Source organism: Myotis davidii, unplaced genomic scaffold (assembly GCF_000327345.1).
Source record: "Myotis davidii unplaced genomic scaffold, ASM32734v1 scaffold395, whole genome shotgun sequence".
Lineage (NCBI taxonomy): Eukaryota > Metazoa > Chordata > Mammalia > Chiroptera > Vespertilionidae > Myotis > Myotis davidii.
This window is the reverse complement of record NW_006287904.1, coordinates 2,310,599-2,327,825: the sequence shown is the minus strand read 5'-3', so window position 1 is coordinate 2,327,825 and position 17,227 is coordinate 2,310,599. Positions and strand designations below refer to the sequence as shown.

General features: G+C 39.5%; 1 protein-coding gene across 5 annotated transcripts in view; it reads left to right on the top strand.

The window, feature by feature from the left end:
* Positions 1-33: 33 nt before the first annotated feature.
* UBP1 (upstream binding protein 1 (LBP-1a)) overlaps positions 34-17,227 on the top strand; it is a 39,171-nt gene continuing 21,977 nt past the window's right edge. For 2 of the 5 annotated variants that reach the window (XM_015561264.1, XM_015561263.1), the window contains exons 1-5: positions 34-222; positions 8,772-8,888; positions 15,275-15,351; positions 15,788-15,893; positions 16,636-16,742. In XM_015561264.1, the coding sequence (XP_015416750.1) occupies positions 75-222; positions 8,772-8,888; positions 15,275-15,351; positions 15,788-15,893; positions 16,636-16,742 (555 nt within the window). In that variant the 5' untranslated portion in view covers positions 34-74. Of the gene's footprint in view, positions 223-8,771; positions 8,889-13,951; positions 14,044-15,274; positions 15,352-15,787; positions 15,894-16,635; positions 16,743-17,227 lie in introns of those variants that run through there. The other 3 variants (XR_001513158.1, XR_001513159.1, XM_015561265.1) reach the window with 2 other exon arrangements.

Sequence of the window (17,227 nt, the reverse complement as noted above, 5' to 3'; positions counted from 1 at the left end):
CCGCCCCCCCCTCCGTCCTGGGGAGGATGCGGCCGGGTGCTCCGGGGCGGGACGGGCGGCGGCGAGGCCGGAAGATGGCCTGGGTGCTCAAGATGGACGAGGTGATCGAGTCCGGGCTGGTGCACGACTTCGACGCCAGCCTGACGGGCATCGGGCAGGAGCTGGGTGCCGGCGCCTACAGCATGAGTGATGTCTTGGCATTGCCCATTTTCAAGCAGGAAGATTCTAGCCTTGCATTGGATGATGAAACTAAAAACCCGCCCTTTCAGTATGTGGCCCCGGGCCTGCCTGGCTTGGGGTCCGGGCCTGCCGCGTGGCCGCCGGGGCCAGGCAGCCTCGCAGACCTCTGCCCACCCCGGTGGCGGGCTTGGGAGGGCGGCCCTACCACCTGCGGTCCCGGAACCGCTGGGGGTTTCATTTTTGCTGTAAAGCACGGCCGGCTGTTAACGATGGCCTGGGTTGGTGGGGAAGGGGTTTCATTTCCTTGCAAGCGATTTACGAGCCACTCAGAGCTGGAATATAGCACGAAATGATAGGGCTTTCTGTTGGGGAAGTCCTCTGCAAAGTTTTGGTGTCAGCTCCTATCCGCTCTGTTCTACATTGTAGTCTTTCCGAGTTGCAGATTGTAGTCACGTGATTCAATGTGACAATAGCCACAGGGGAGAAAAGCACGTCCAACGACGTAGTTACGGTTCTTGGATGGCCTCGGAATGAACTTTTTCGCTTTGTCACCCTGGGTCGTAGGCAGTCTCCGTTTGAAGACGACTTGAAGGCACCGTGAACGCGCCACAAACAGTAGTTTGTTTAGTCTTCTCCGTCTGTGTGGGCAGCCATTCATTTTCGTTTAAATTGGAGGCGTGGAAACCTTAGTCTCTGGCCTGTATCCCGAGGGATGCTGTTCTTTTAACGCCTGTCAGCTTGGCAGCTCCGTGTGTCTTAGCTTGTTTGGAGTTCAGTTTACGTGCTATATAAAGTCGCCCCATTGGCAGTAGGAAACTCGATGGGTTGGGCAGCTTTTTGTGAACGCGAATCCAGGTGAGGTATTCCAGGTCTGCTCCTTCAAGTCATGCGCTGCAGTGCTGCTGTCCCGATGCCCAGGAGCCTCCGCACATGTCACTGCTGCCCTCGGGAAGGACACCTGTCCTGAAGCAGGAAGGCTTCCGGGTCAGAGTGGGCCTGGGTTGGCGGGGGCTGCTCCCTGCAGCCATTCGGCTTTTAAGTCTTATAAATAGATAACTCTCAGAAGGGTAGGGGTGTTGGAGGAAGTGCTGGGAGGAAAGCCCTGGTTCACCAGTCTCCGACCCTGATTGTGTCTGTGCTGGTCTCTCTGAACTTGGCACTTCTCTCTGCAGTTGTGCAACTGGATGAGGTGGCTTGTTTTCTGGAGCAACTGTTTTCGTTGTGGAGGAAATTGAGCTCCTGAAAGTCAGAGGGTCACCCCAGCTGGTCACCCCAGCTGGGAGTGCTAGGGGTGAGAGTGCCTGGGGGGAAGGTGGCCTCCGGGCCATGCTTTTCCTGGAGGAGTAGGAGGGCAGGTGGGGCAAATGGAGTGTGTCTTCAGTTGCTTCTCAGTGATCAGTTGTGATGAAATGAAAGTTTGCTGCCGAGAGCATTGTTTATTGAGTTATGTTGAGCTTTTATTCCCCCCCCCCCAAGAGTTGTTTGTTTTAGTGATTTGACCAGCTAATGAACTTTTATTTTTAGTTTATTTTGTGTAAAGGAAATAAAATCTTGATATTAAATCTTTCCTTGAGCCTTTGTTTTTTAAAGTAATGTGTGATATCTTTGTAAATCTGTGTTTTTTACAACACTTCTCATGGGGAAACTTTTCCCCTTGAATGCTTTTCGTTATTGGTGATATGGTATGTGTCATTTAATCTAAAATTTTCAAGTATCTTTGAAGGCAAATACCATTTTGGTTTTTTGGTGTGTTTTTTTCATGTATTTTGGGTATCCGTTTACTCCTGAACATTTGCTCCTCAAAAACTAAGAGGAATCCATCAAAGTCCTTGCCTCTTGCAAATTCAAGACCCTTTATTTGAGATTCAAATTTAGGAAATTGCAAAATTGACTTGACCTGGAGAAAGACTGAAGGCTTTAAGCCAGTGGTACTCAACCTTGGCTGCACATTAGAATCACCTGGAAATCTTTTTTAAAATCCTGATTTCTGGACCTCATCCTCCGGAAATTCTGTTTTTTTGTTTCTAAAATTGTGGCCCCACCCCATAACAAAGAAACAGAATTTCTGGAGGATGAGGCCTAGAAATCAGGATTTTAAAAAGATTCCCAGGTGATTCTAATGTGCAGCCAAGGTTGAGAACCACTGCTGTAAGCTGTGCTGCCTTTGTTTGCATTGCATTCCCCACCTGGACCTGAAGCTCTCCGAGGGCCAGATGGTCTCAGCAGTGCCCAGTGTCCTTTCACTGCATGGCAGTCTCTTCCTCTGGTATCAAATGGGAATTAAGGGCTACTGATGCTTGTCTTTCTTTCATTTGTTCTCTCAAGTTCAAGAAGTAAATTCGTGGCTAAACTTAAAATTATTTGAAAAGTGACTTTTTTTCTTGATTTCAGAGAGGAAGGGGAGGGAGAGAGAACCCCCCCCCCTCAAAAATAAAAGAAATAATGCAACTTCTTTAGATTACACATAAAAACTTTGATATTAAATTATCACCTTACAAAGGACATTAGTCTGGGCCCTGTTAAACTTCCCTGTACGATAAGTCTTATTTTGAAGCAGAAGTTACACATTGAAGATTTTGTGGGAGGTGCACTCATAGTTTACAAATTATTTGCTAACTCAAAACTGCTGTGAGGTGAAGACAAATTTTCTATATTGATTGACAGGTTAAAATGCCAGTGTACAGACTTTGTGAGGTAATGGGAAAATTTCAACTTGGTAAGTTTTAAGTTAGTAAAAGATTACTAAGGATATGGTTTATTATGTAGCTATTAATAGCAGATGTTTTTCTTTTGGTCTCATGCTAAAACAAAGGGTTCTTGAGTGGGTGACATGTCTTGGAAGTACAGAAAAATTTTAGGATCAGTGAAATGTTAAAAATTTATTATAGTGGTTCCAGAATTGGCAATAATTCCTATAAAACTTCTCATTTCAAAGTTTAAAAACTTTTTCTGGCTTTAATCTTGGCTGAATTATAAGAAAGAGTTTAATAAGTTATTGATTAAAACAATATTGATTTCAGATCATATTGTTCACATTGGTTTTTAAATGTATTACCTTAAAACAGGGATTGGCAAAAAAAAAAAAAAAAAAAAGCCAGATAAATTTTAAGGCTTTGCCGGTCAGAGCATCTCTATAATGCTTTTTTGTTTGTTTACAACCATTTTTAAAAATGTGAAAGCCATTCTTAGATCATGGTTGTACAAAAACAAGCTGGCTGGATTTGGCCCTTGGGATGTAACTAGTCAATTCCTGCTCCAAAGGATAGAGGAATAATAGGCTTTGATTGCCTTGGGAAAGATTTGCTGCATGTTGAAATCTTATATTCAAGAAATAACTTCTATGTAGACTAATAACTCTCAACTAATTAGCATACATTCTACTATTTGTCCATAGATTTTGTGTTCAGTTTTAAAAATTAGAGTGTCCCCTCTCTCCACTAAAAACAAGATTCAATGCTGTTTATATTCTTTATTCAGAGCTGTTCGAACCATGACAGCTTATTGATAGGGTCTCATAAATTTGATGTTTTAAGGTGACACCTGTCAATTTGCCAGGACATACTTAAACATTTGCTATTGGTGGAAATACCATATGATGCCTCATCTTTGTTTGCTTTAGGTTCTGTGACTGAATTTAGAAGGAGCTCTGTAATAATTATTTTGCTTGCTTTGGTACATAACTAATAGATGGATATGAAACCGATCTGTGTTGAACCTTGGTGTGGCAGTCTCTTTTAAAACTTGCTGAGTTTTTTGGAGTTTGTGAAATTGTTATCTTGAGATATGGACTACAACAGAAATACATAGTTTTTCTTTATTTATGTGTTGGTGGTTGAATTTTTAAGTTAATTTTTTAAATTCTTAAATGATATTAGATTTACAAGTTACAGAGATAGTCTAGTAAGTTGACTTGAACCGCTTACCCAGTTTCTCCTACTTCCATAACTAGAGTACAATTTTTTTAATCCTCACCTGGGGATATGTTTTTATTAATCTGAAGAGAGAGGGGAGCGCCGAGGGAGGAGACATTGATGTGAGAGAGAAACATCAATCAGTTGCCTTCCTTACCACGTAGACTTACAGGGGATCAAACCCAAAACCTTTTTGTATATGAGACAATGTTCCAACCACCCCACCAGGGCCAGAGTACAATTTTAAAAGATGCTATGGGCCGAAACCGGTTTGGCTCAGTGGATACAGCGTCAGCCTGGGGACTGAAAGGTCCCAGGTTCGATTCCGGTCAAGGGCATGTACCTGGGTTGCGGGCACATCCCCAGTGGGAGATGTGCAGGAGGCAGCTGATTGATGTTTCTCTCTCATCGATGTTTCCGACTCTCTATCTCTCTCCCTTCCTCTCTGTAAAAATCAATAAAATATATTTTTTAAAAAAGATGCCATGGTGCAGTGCTGTTATATAAAGTACAACATTTATTTGGTTCACAGTTTTTCCTCTGTTGTCCTTTTTGTGATCCGGGTTTCAGTCTCAGACATCATTGCGCTTAGTGTTTGTCTCCTTCTCTTTTATGACTTTGACAATCTTGATATGTAATGGTCAAAGCTGTTGTTTTTAAACATGAAAGATAAAATTTTGGAAGCTATGATAGAATATACCTGTGAATACTATTTTGAGTTCAAAGGATCTCTTGTCATTTTAGCAGAATGACTTTGAGTGGGATCATTCCTTGGTGTCATTTTCACTCATTTATGGATTACTTTGTCTCAATCTCAAATTACTTTGTCTCTGAATAGAATTTTATGCTGTGTTTTTTGTAGTCCCTTCATAATCAAGAAATTTAAAAATTTACTTAAAATAACAAAGGCCTTTATATATTCCTGGGAAGTGGGAAGTAGCCATCTCCTAATAATCGCAAGGCCCCTTTTCCTACTTTCCTTATCTTCTCTTTATCTCCCTCTCCCTCTCAATGTTTTCTATTTAAAATATTATCCTCCTAAATAAAACATTAGTGAAAAAGAGTGGCATTGTCTTATGCTTTTGGCACATCTTTTTAATATCTCACTTAGAAAACAAATCAATTCTCTTATCTGCTTTTGGAATATATTGTTTTGGTTGATATACATGAACAAAGTCTGGCTTCAGATACATATGTGGTTGGAAAAAGGAAGATTATTTTAAATAGCCCTTTTAAATAATTTTGGACATTCTTTGATATTATACCAGCACTTGACAAGTGGTGGTTTCTTAAAATTGCAACTTAGAATTGGCAACTGTGTCAATGTGGTTTTTTTGTCTTGTTAAATTAGAATCGATTGGTCTGTCTTGGACTTAATCAGCTCTCTTGCCCTGAATAATTTTGAAATGTGCATGCATTGTTCATTTGAAAAAACAGTGGTTTTTCCTGAGTTGTTCAGATCTAAATGTTGGTGCTTTTCACTATGCAGTATCAAAAAATCTCATTCCTTAACATGGCCACTATCTTATCAGAGACAGCACACAGTGGAGGGTTCAGATTTTTTCATTGGCAGCAAATATCACAGTTGTAAACGATGGGTTCGCTTACTCATTTTTGAGGAAATTTTTGTCAAATGCTCAGGTCTGAATATTCAGTTTGTCAGTTTTTCTTTCAAGTTAAAAATAATATTCTGTGAGAGAAACTGCTAGGTCAGATCCCAGTTGCATAGAATCTTTTCCTTGAGACAACCATTGCACTTAGGTGTGCCTAGAAATACATTATACCTACCCAAGGACTAATATATAATAAAGTTAATTTTAAACAATGACTGTTAGTACAGTTGGTGCCACTGCCTTGATTCATGCCAAGGCACCAGCAGTTTTAATCACCATTGGTTTTGTGCCATGAGTACAAATGTCAACAAAGTGAAAAAAGCCAATAGTGTATTCTGAAAATTGGTTTGACCTCTTGGACCCCCTGAAGGAGTCTCGGGTTCCCCAGGATTACGCAGACCACACTTTGAGAACTTTTGATCTAATGTGCGCCTAGAGTTAGGATAGTTAAAATATTTTCTTCTGAATTAAAAACAAACCCATTATTAGAGCTCAGAGAAGTTAAATAGCCTGCCATAGTGTCACTCAACAAATGGCAGAGCTGGATTTGAAGCTCCAGAGCTGGGGTTTGACCTCCCTCTTTCTGCAACACCCTTTGCTACCTACCAATTAATAATTAAGAAGTCTTCTCAAGGTAGTGAGAATAGGAAGTTCTGGATAGGAAGAATCACTTGGGAATGCTATATACAGTATATATTTTTAAAAACATTTTTCTTGTGTCTTGCCTTTTCCCCCCCAGGACCTTGCTGAACTTATTCTAGATAATATCTTCTTTTTTTAACATTATTATTATTATTATTATCATCATCATCATTGATTTCAGAGAGGAAGGGAGAAGGGGAGAGAGAGACAGAAACATCAATGATGAGAGTGAATCATTGATCGGTTGCCTTCTGCACACCCCACACTGTGGATCGAGCTTGCAACCCGGGCATGTGCCCAGACCAGGAGTCAAACTGTGACCTCCTGGTTCTTAGGTCAATACTCAACCACTGAGCCACGCGGGCCAGGCTTATGTCATATTTTGATGGCATGTATTTAATGATTAACCCACGCAGTTAGCATTGGGATCTTAAAATTATGCATTTCCTATGTCACTTTTCAGTGACATAATTAACTAATACTTCTGAGTCATAGCTTTCATTTTTATTTATTTTCTCGCCAAGGATTTTAAATGCTTACATATATATGACATAGGAATATACATATTTTCATCTACTGTAGAGCCATTGTGGCTATGGTTGTCTTTCATAAAGACAACTGCTCTGAGTCTTCATAAATTTCATTTTTTGTATCTGTTCCACTTGAGTGGAACTAAGTCCCTACCTAGATCACAGTGTTGAGAACTCCAGAGAAGGGCTGGAGGAGATCTCTGACTGCGTTCCTCAGTTATACTGTATGCAGAAGAGTGTTTTCATAATTCTTAGGTATAAATAAAAGAGAAGTAGAATTAGTGGTAATTTAGTTTCTGAATAATTAGTCTAGTGATTTAATAGAAATGTAGCCGAGAAAGAGGGATTGCAGATTTTTCCTCCCATTTTATTTCCACATTTTGTTTGTAAATTGAATTTACTTAAAATGGGCCAAATACCTGAGTTAGTGAGCAGCTTGCAGAAAACAGAAAGGTAAATAAGCAATTCAGACAAGCCTTTATATTGGTGTTATAGTAGTTATTCATTTGACTATTTTATTATTTTACTTTTTATTGAAAAATGAATTTAGAAAAATTATCAAGATGTAATGTACATCTTAGTGAATTATGTCAATTCATACACTAATGGTAGGAATGTGAAATGGTGCAGCCACTTTGGAAAACACTCTGGCACTTGCTCAAAAAGTTAAACATAGTTATCATATGACCCAGTAATTCTACTCCTAGATAGACGCAGATATAGATATCCAAGGGGATTAAACATACGTCTACACAGAAACATGTACAAGTGTTTGCAGTAGCATTATGAATAATACCCAAATATTGGAAACAACCCCTATGTCCATCATCTGATGAATGGATAAATAGAAGGGTATATCCATACAATGGAATATCATTCAGCCATAAAAAGGAATGAAGTAATGATACAGCTGTAACATGGGTGGACCTTGAAAACAGACTTAAGAAAAAGGCCACATGATTCTGTTTGATTAAATGTCCAGTATGGGCAAATCCATAGAGACAGAGTAGATCAGTGGTTGCCAGGGGTTAAGAGTACGGTAGGGGAAAAGGGGCAAGGGATGACTGCCAGTGTGTATGAGATTTCTTTTTGAGATGATGAAAATGTTCTGGAAGTAGTGATGATGACTGCACAACTCTGAATACACTAAAACCCACTGAATTATATACTTTAAAAGCATGAATTTTATGATATGTATATTATATCTCAGCTGTTTTTTTAAATTATTAAAAGCAAGCCAAACATCCACATATGTTTAATCTCCCAGATTAACGGAATATGGACCGTGCCTCAGAAGACACCCCCACCCTCTCCCATTTGCCTCCCAATTAATGCGCCAAGTTATTCTTGGGAGAAAAAATAGTTGTTTTTACTGCTACTGTTTGCTTCTCAGAAGATGCCATTGTTTTAGACTAAGCACAAAGCTTTATGCTGTCAGCACTTGCCAAGCCTTGCAGGAAACTTTTTGTAAAGTACCATTTTAATCAAATGATTCTTTGTGATTTCATGGTGCTAATGTGACCTACCTTCGGCAGCAATAGTGCCTGCCTTTCGAAACAGGCAACACTCTGTTGACTTGCTCTTTTGTTAGCTTGGTCTATCAGTAGCATGGACTTTACTAACTATTAAATACTTCTTATTTAAGCTACCTAATCATAGCTGCTTCCCCTCTCCCCACAACTACACTAGAGGTAACAGGTTTAATATTTTCATTTGGGGGAGCCAGATTAGCATTGATCTTTTATTCTCTGTATCATTTCTAAACTTAAATTTTAAAAGAAACTACCCTTCAATGTTTTTACATGCTTTTGTATATTTTAAACCCAAAATAAGGTCAATGTTGATTTTTTTGCTTTTCAGTGATGTCTTGGCATTGCCCATTTTCAAGCAGGAAGATTCTAGCCTTCCATTGGATGATGAAACTAAAAACCCGCCCTTTCAGTATGTGATGTGTGCCGCAACATCTCCAGCAGTAAAACTGCATGATGAAACGCTCACTTACCTGAACCAAGGTTAGTATGGCTGGGTCACATTTTGATGTTAGAATTTATAAGAATCCTAAATGAAAGTTTTGACTGCCTAGATTACTGGAAGTCATTTTGAGTTAGATTTCTTTTTCCCTTAAGTTATATAACATTAGTTCACAAAAAATTGTAGGAAACGTGTTGTGAGCCAACAAACTTATAGTTTGTGGAGACTTATTTGCATAATGAGAGTCTGTGGAACAAGATTTATTATATGGTTTTTCAGATAAAATCCAAAGGAGGAGCAAGTAGGAAAGGATGTCAGTTATTTTCAGTAACAGTGGTTTCAATGTGGAACTTGAGAGTGAATCAGAAGTCCAGCTAGCAAGGAACCTAGGTCTCTGACATGAAGCATGTACATGCTGAAAATAGACATAAGCTGTGTCAAGATGAAGTCTATGGCTAAAATAAATTATAGTCAAATTTTGTCTACACATACCTTGTTTATGCTTTATGAGACTATTATATTTTGGTGATAGAAAAGCAAGAGTGGGGAGAATGGAGAATAGAGATGTGGCAGGACAGAATTTACCTTGGGGAAGTATGAGGGATTTTTTTCAGGTGCTCTTAGCAGTTTGGGCACAGGCCAGTGTGACCTCCCAGTGTAAACAAACATACTCTGTTATGCAGGAATTAATTTGTTGGATACATAAAGTGAAAGAATGTGCAATTCTTTTTTCTTTATGCGAATATTTTGTTATGAAATAGTACATACTCACTGTAGATAAATTGGGAAATATGTCAAGGGATAAAGCTGAAGATTGACTGCAGTTGCATCCCACCAAGATAACTAATTAACATTTAGGTATATTTCCTTGTATGTACATATATATTGTTTTGTGTGGTTTATTTTAATCGAATTTTTAGAAAAAGAGGAAGAGAGAGGAATAGTAAAGATAGAAACATCAATGATGAGAGAGGAGCATCATTGATTGGCTGCCTCTTGCATGCCCCTTACTGGGAATGGAGCCCACAACCTGGGCATGTGCCCTGACCGGGAATTGAACCGGTTACCTCTTGGTTCCTGGGTCAATGCTTAACCATTGAGCCACACCGTCCAGGGTACATCTATTTTTTTTAATGGAATTAACATCTATTCACTTAAGAGTATATTGTAATTATTTTTTATATATATATTTTTATTGATTTAAGAGAGGAAGAGAGAGATAGAAACATCAATGATGAGAGGGAATCATTGATTGGCTGCCTTCTGCACATTGGACCAAGCCCGCAACTCAGGCATGTGCCCTTGACCAGAATCGAACCTGGACCCTTGAGTCCACAGGCCGATGCTCTATCCAGTGAGCCAAACCGGCTAGGGCTATATTGTAATTATTGACCTGTCGTTAAGTAGAATCTTTATTCCTTAAACTGTTGGAACGAGCTACACATTTTAGACTCTTGTGATAACATTCAGAAATATGAAAGAATAGCTTATTTTTAACTTTTCATATATAGGTTTAGGATCCCTGAGGTTTTATTTCAGGTAATTCTATCTGTAGCACCTATAGCCGTACTCTAATTTTGTTATTAATATTGTTTTAGTATAATGTTGAATTAGTGTTTGGGTAAGCATTCAGTTATTTGAGACTTGAGTGTCATATTTGAAAGAACTGTAATAGTTTATATGGTAATCTGTTTTGAACATAAACCTCTCAGGAGAAATAATGTAGGGGCAAGGATATTCACTGTAGCTTTATTTGTAATGATAAAAAAAAGAAAATAACTTGAATTTTCTTACGTGGAGAATGATTCAATAAGTTCTGTTACATGCATACCTTGGGATGAATGAGTACACACACACACACACACACATTTTAAAGGCATGTGTTGGATCTGTCTGTTCATGGGCCTGGGGAAAATATTGATAATTTATCACTATTATTGCTAAGCCAGAAAAAGATAGTTCATATTGACAAAAGTTGCAGTCCACCATCTATAGTGATGATTTGTTAGACTGACATTTACTAAGTGCTTACAGTGTATGAAGCGTTGTACTAAATACTTTACATGTGTTATCTTCCACAGTAACCCAGGAACATTTTTATTAATTTAGTTTATAGATTTAAAAACTGAAGCTTAAAGCAGTTGATCAGCTTGCTCAACATCAATTTGGTCAACCTTAGATTTTTAAAAAATTACTAAAGTTTGTATACAATAGTGTGCACAGGTCTTAAGAGTATACACCATTTTAGTGACATTATTTTGAGAGCCAAATTTTTTAAACTTAAACTATATAGGTAGGTACATTGTTATTAACTTAATTAGGGTACTCCTGAGGCTTAGGAAGAGCCACACTCAAGGGGCCAAAGAGCCGCACGTGGCTTGAGAGCTGTAGTTTGCCGACCACAGAGATAGGACATTTGAAGTTGTCATTCATCAGCCTGAGTTTCATCCCTCTTAAGCTTCCATATGTGAGTTTATGCATTTATTCTAATGAGAAGGAAATAAAGCAGTCACTTTTTTCCTACTAAAATCAAGTGCTGTATAACCATATTTTAGTGATGTCATAGCTTTCATGATGTTGTAGTGCACTGGATTACTCACATGTTTGTGGTGATGCTAGTGTAAACACACCTGTGCTGCCAGTGCTATAAAAGTATAGTACATACAATTATGTACAGTACATGATAATAAATGTCTTACTAGTTTATGTAGTTTTTATCATTATTTTAGAGTGTACTCTTTCTGCTTATTAAAAAAAAGTTTCCGTAAAACAGTGCATTGTGTTACCCTGGCCGCAGCCTCGTGCATCTTGTGTTTACTGTGTCTCCTAACTAACAACATCATTTTCTCTTGTGTTTGATTTAATCTTATGTTGTTATGTTCATTATGGCCCCTGTGTACAAGACCCACTGCTAATGTTGCCAGTAAGAGGCCACATCAAGTGATTGGTATGGAAAGGAAAATAAAATTAAGGATTATAAAGGTGGAAAATCAGTTACAGTTATTGCTCATTAGTCGGGCATGTCTCATTTCACCATAGCTACCATCTTCAAAAACAAAACCAAAGTGACAGAAGCTATTAAAGGATCTGCTTTATTGAAGGCACTGAGACTAACAAAAATTCCAGAAGGGTCTATATCAGACATGGAGAAACTTGTAATGACCTGGATTGAAGACTGAAAACAGAAGCGTATCCCTTCAGCACCAGGACAATCATAGCCAAAGCAAAAGTTTATTTGTAATGTTGAAAGAAAAAGTGAACTTGACTAGGATGTTTAATTTACTGCTTGCTCTAGGTCAGTGATGGCAAAACTTTTGAGCTCGGTGTGTCAGCATTTTGAAAAACCCTAGCTTAACTCTGGTGCCATGTCACATAAAGAAATTTTTTTATATTTGCAACCATAGTAAAACAAAGACATATTTTTGAATTTATTTTATATATTTAAACTAGAGGCCCAATGCACGAAATTCGTGCAAGGAGCTTGGCCCTCGCAGCCACGGAGGCTAGCCTTGGCCCTCGTAGCCCTGGCTTCATCCGGAAGGTCGTTTGGCTGTCCAGTCTAATTAGCATATTAGGCTTTTATTATTATAGATGCCACTTAACAAAGAAAAATCAACCAAAATGAGTTCGCGTGTCACCTGTGACATGCGTGTCATAGGTTCGCTATCACTGTTCTAGGTGGTTTACATGATATAAAAGTCATTATAGCCCTAGCTGGTTTGGCTCAGTGGATAGAGCTTTGGCCTGCAGACTCAAGGGTCCCGGGTTCGGTTCTGGTCAGGGGCGTGTACCTTGGTTGCGGGCTTGATCCCCAGTGTGAGGTGTGCAGGAGGCGGCTGATCGATGTTTCTTTCTCATCGATGTTTCTAACTCTCTATCCCTCTCTCCCTTCCTCTCTGTAAAAAATCAATAAAATATATTTTTTAAAAAGTCATTATATATTACACTAGGGTCCCAGTGCATGAATTCGTGCACCTTGAAAGGAACTGTGGGCCACGAGGCTGCGGTGGGCACAGGGGTGGGTCTTGGCCCATCCTCTGCGGCCCCCATTCCCCTGTCAGCCGGCAACCCCGCTCCCGCGACTACTGCTTCCACACTCTGACAGCGCATAAATTGGGGCCGGCACCAGCAGTGGGTGTGAGTGGGACCGGCACTATCAGCGGATGCAAGTGGCAGCAGCTGCCTCTATCGCCCCTCAGGAGCAGGAAGAGGTGGAGAAGCCCTAAGGGGCGATTGGGGCTGGTGCCGGGTGTCGGCAGCAGGTGCCGGGCTCAGCCCTCGCAGCCCTGGCTTCGTCCAGGACACCTGGAAGGTCATTCAACTGTCCGGTCTAATTATATTACGCTTTTATTATTATAGATGTGAAAGTGAGTGTTGAGTCTGCAAGTGCTGATGAGAAGGTAGCTGAAAATTTTTTGGAAATTCTAGATAAAGCTGGTTGTGGAGGAAAATTACTTGCTAGAGCAAATAGTCACTTTGGATAAAACCTTCACACTCTGAAAACGGATGCCTGAAAGAACTTTCATCCATAAGGAAGCCAAATCATTGCCAGGCTTTAGGGATAAGTCTGTTTTAGGGGCAAGGTTGCAGGCTACAAACTCACACCCTTCGTGATCTGGCACAGTGAGAGCCCCAGCATCCTGGGGCTTGTCAGTAAGCACACACTTGACTGTATTGCAGGAGCAATAGAAGTCGTGGATGACCCACCTCCTCTTCTAAGATGCTGGCCTGCATTGCTAAGCCAGCAAAATGGGGTAGTACTATTTGGAAAATAACATACCTTTCAAGATTTTACTTGTTGTTGATAATACTCTAGGCATCCTCCTTTTGGTGATCTTCATCCCAATATCAAAGTCTTATTTCCTTCCAAATACTACTTTTTTGTTCTAAACAAAGAAGGAAGGAGTTATGGCACCTTTAAGACCTACTACCTGCGGAGGATCTTTTTCTAGGCTATTGCTACAATTGATGCAGTTCTGGAGGATTGCAATATCTATGACTGCAGCAAGAACCTTGCTTGGGGTGGGTGATGTTACAAGGAGATATGAATGGCACCTGGAAGAAGAAAATAAGTTTTTTCATTACTTTAAAGGATTTGCCAAAGACGAGGTTGCAGAGATCAACAAGGCTGTGGTTGAGATGGCAAACAACTTTAACTTGGGTGTGGATGAGGATGACATTGAGGAGCTCTTAGAGGTGATTCCTGAGAAATTGATTAATGAGTTGCTGGAACTGGAACAGGAATGCATAGCTGAAGAAGAGGCAAGAGAAGGAAACTGCAGGAAAAGAACTCCCATGAAAATGGCACAGTGAAGGGTTTAGCAGAAGCTTTTGCAGACCTCAACAAGTTCCTTTAAAAGTTTGAAAACATGGACCCCAACAGTGAAGGGCTTTCATTAATGGAGAGGAATATTCATGGTGCACTATCTGCGTACAAACAGATCTCTGGTGAAAAAAGAAACGAGCAAAGCACATGGATATATTTCTGTGAAGAGTGACACCTCAAGAAGAGCCTCAGGCAGGTCTTTCAGGGGGTGTTCCAGAAGTATGTTGTCATAAGAGAGGACAGCTCCACGTGTGTTATTGCCCCTGAAGGCCTGTTCCAGTGAGACAAAATGTGGTGGTGGAAGACAGTAATACTGATGGTCCTGACACTATGTTTTGTTTTTTTATCAACAAATTTAGCTTAGTCTAGATTTTATTTACTAAAGATTAAACTTAGACCAGATGAACTTAAAAAACATTTGAACGCTCAGTTCTTATAAGTGCTTGCCTTTAAATTAATTTTAACAATACCATCTGGAAATAGAAATTTTACAGAACACACATGCACAGAGTCTTTAGCCATAGGAAAAACTCACTGGTTGATAAAAGAACAATTGGATCCAATTGTTTTGTCAGAGAGGAAGGGAGAGGGGCAGAGAGAGGAAGGGAGAGAGAGAGAGAGAGAGAGAGAGAAACATCAATGATGAGAGAGAAGCATTGATTGGCTGCTCCTGCATACCCCTACTGGGGATCAAGCCCACAACCTGGGCACGTGCCCTTGACCGGAATCGAACCCAGGACCTTGTAGTCTGCAGGCCAACGCTCTATCCACTGAACCAAATTGACTAAGGCTATATATATATTTGAAAAGCTGTTATAAAAAGTTAATCTCAGGTAATGGATATATGTATAATGTAAATTTAATGTAAGAGTAATAGAGAAAAATGAAAATACATTGACAAATTCTTTTTAGTCTTACATAATACTGTAAGAAGGAAAGGATAGTATGGGTTGCAGGGAAAAGGTAATAAACCTGAATTTGCTTTTTAAACAAATGAACATTGTGTAATTGTATATTTTGAAAGATAGTTAATATTTTATATTAAACACAGTAATGTTCGTTATGTGGATTGTTTTTGATGCACAATTTCTTTAAAAATAGGTCAGTCTTATGAAATTCGGATGCTGGATAATCGGAAAATGGGAGATATGCCTGAGATCACTGGAAAATTGGTAAAGGTAAGGTCGATCTTTTTACATTCCTAATAGATATTTCAGTGATTTTTAAAAAGCAGTTTTGCTGCAAGAGTTTTTACAAAAAATTTAACTTCATTATTTTAAAGCTTCTAAATTGTTGGTTGGTGTAATGTGAAAGCCCTTTGGAAATGTACCATATGAAATTTACCTGCAGCTATGTGTGCAAAGACCTACCACCACTACAAAAATTTTAAGTTCCTCTTTAAAGGTAAAAAATAACATGAGGGGCCCTAACCGGTTTGGCTCAGTGGATAGAGCGTCAGCCTGTGGACTCAAGGGTCCCAGGTTTGATTCTGGTCAAGGGCATGTACATTGGTTGCGGGCACATCCCCAGTAGGGACTGTGCAGCAGGCAGCTGATCGGTGTTTCTCTCTCATCGACATTTTTAAAGTACTTATTTCCTCCACTTATTCCATAGAGCATCATAAGAGTCGTATTCCATGATAGACGGCTTCAGTATACAGAGCATCAGCAACTCGAAGGTTGGAAGTGGAATCGCCCAGGAGATAGACTTCTTGATTTAGGTACAGTGACTGTCAGAAGACCTTGGAGAGAGAGATAAAAGCATTTGGTTACACCCATGTTGGCACCACATGTAATTGTGTGGAGTGTTTTGGTGTGAATGGGTTCTCTGTGCCTTGAGTTGTTTTATAGTTTAAAATGTTGACCCTTGAACAACGAACGCTGGGAGATAACGGGCTGACCCCCATGCAGTGAAAAATTTGCACATAACTAGACTCCCCCAAAATGGAATTATTAATAGCCTGCTGTTGATCGGAAGCTTTACAGATAATAGTCGATTAACACATATTTTGTATGTTATGTGTATTATATACTGAGATCTTAAGCTAGAGAAAAGAAAATCATAAGGAAGGAAAAATACACGTACAGTATTTATTGAAAAACTCTACACATAAGTGGACCTGTGCAGTTCCCACCCATGTTGTGTGAGGACCAGCTGTAGAGTTTTGATGAAACTGAAAGACCCTGAGCCAGTAATATTATGAGTTGGAAACCATTCATTTAATTCTCCTTTGGGTACTATCCATCATATTCTGATTAAAATGAAAAAGAAACCATGGTGGGAGAAAGTCTGATACTCATTAGGTGGGTTTTGATGTTGAAATGATTGACCACAGAGAACATGGAAGAACAAAGTGCAGCATAGAGGTATAACATTTTCACTAAAACATAATTAGAGTAAGCTGTGAGCTTTTAAATTATTCTTAGTAGTGAGTTTATATGTAAATTCTTTTTAAAATATAGATATTCCAATGTCTGTGGGAATAATTGACACAAGGACAAATCCCAGCCAGTTAAATGCGGTTGAATTTCTGTGGGACCCTGCAAAACGCACATCTGCTTTCATTCAGGTTTGGATTTTTTACTTTATTAGACATATACTAGCCTCGTCATTTTTAGAAGGTCATGGATGAGGTTGAATTCTCTTATTTTTTTTTTGAGGTTGAATTCTTGATGCATGATGTAAATGTCTTTAAAAGCTTATTTGTGAACTATCTGTCCGTGTCTTTTTAAAAATATTGGAGTTAATATACTAAATCCGTTATTATAGACTAACACATGTGAAGGCAAGCTGACGTGTGAAACATTATTTAAATGTTACTTTTACCACTGGTAGTAACAGTAATCAAAACTTCCATTTTTCATAAGATGCATTTCTCTGGAACCAAAGCTGCTATTTTAAAAGATGTGGCCGCCCTGACCGGTTTGGCTCAGTGGGTGGAGCATCGGCCTGCGGACTGAGGGGTCCCAGGTTCGATTCCGGTCAGGGACATGTACCTTGGTTGCGGGCACATTCCCAGTGGGGGGTGTGCAAGAGGCAGCTGATCAATGTTCC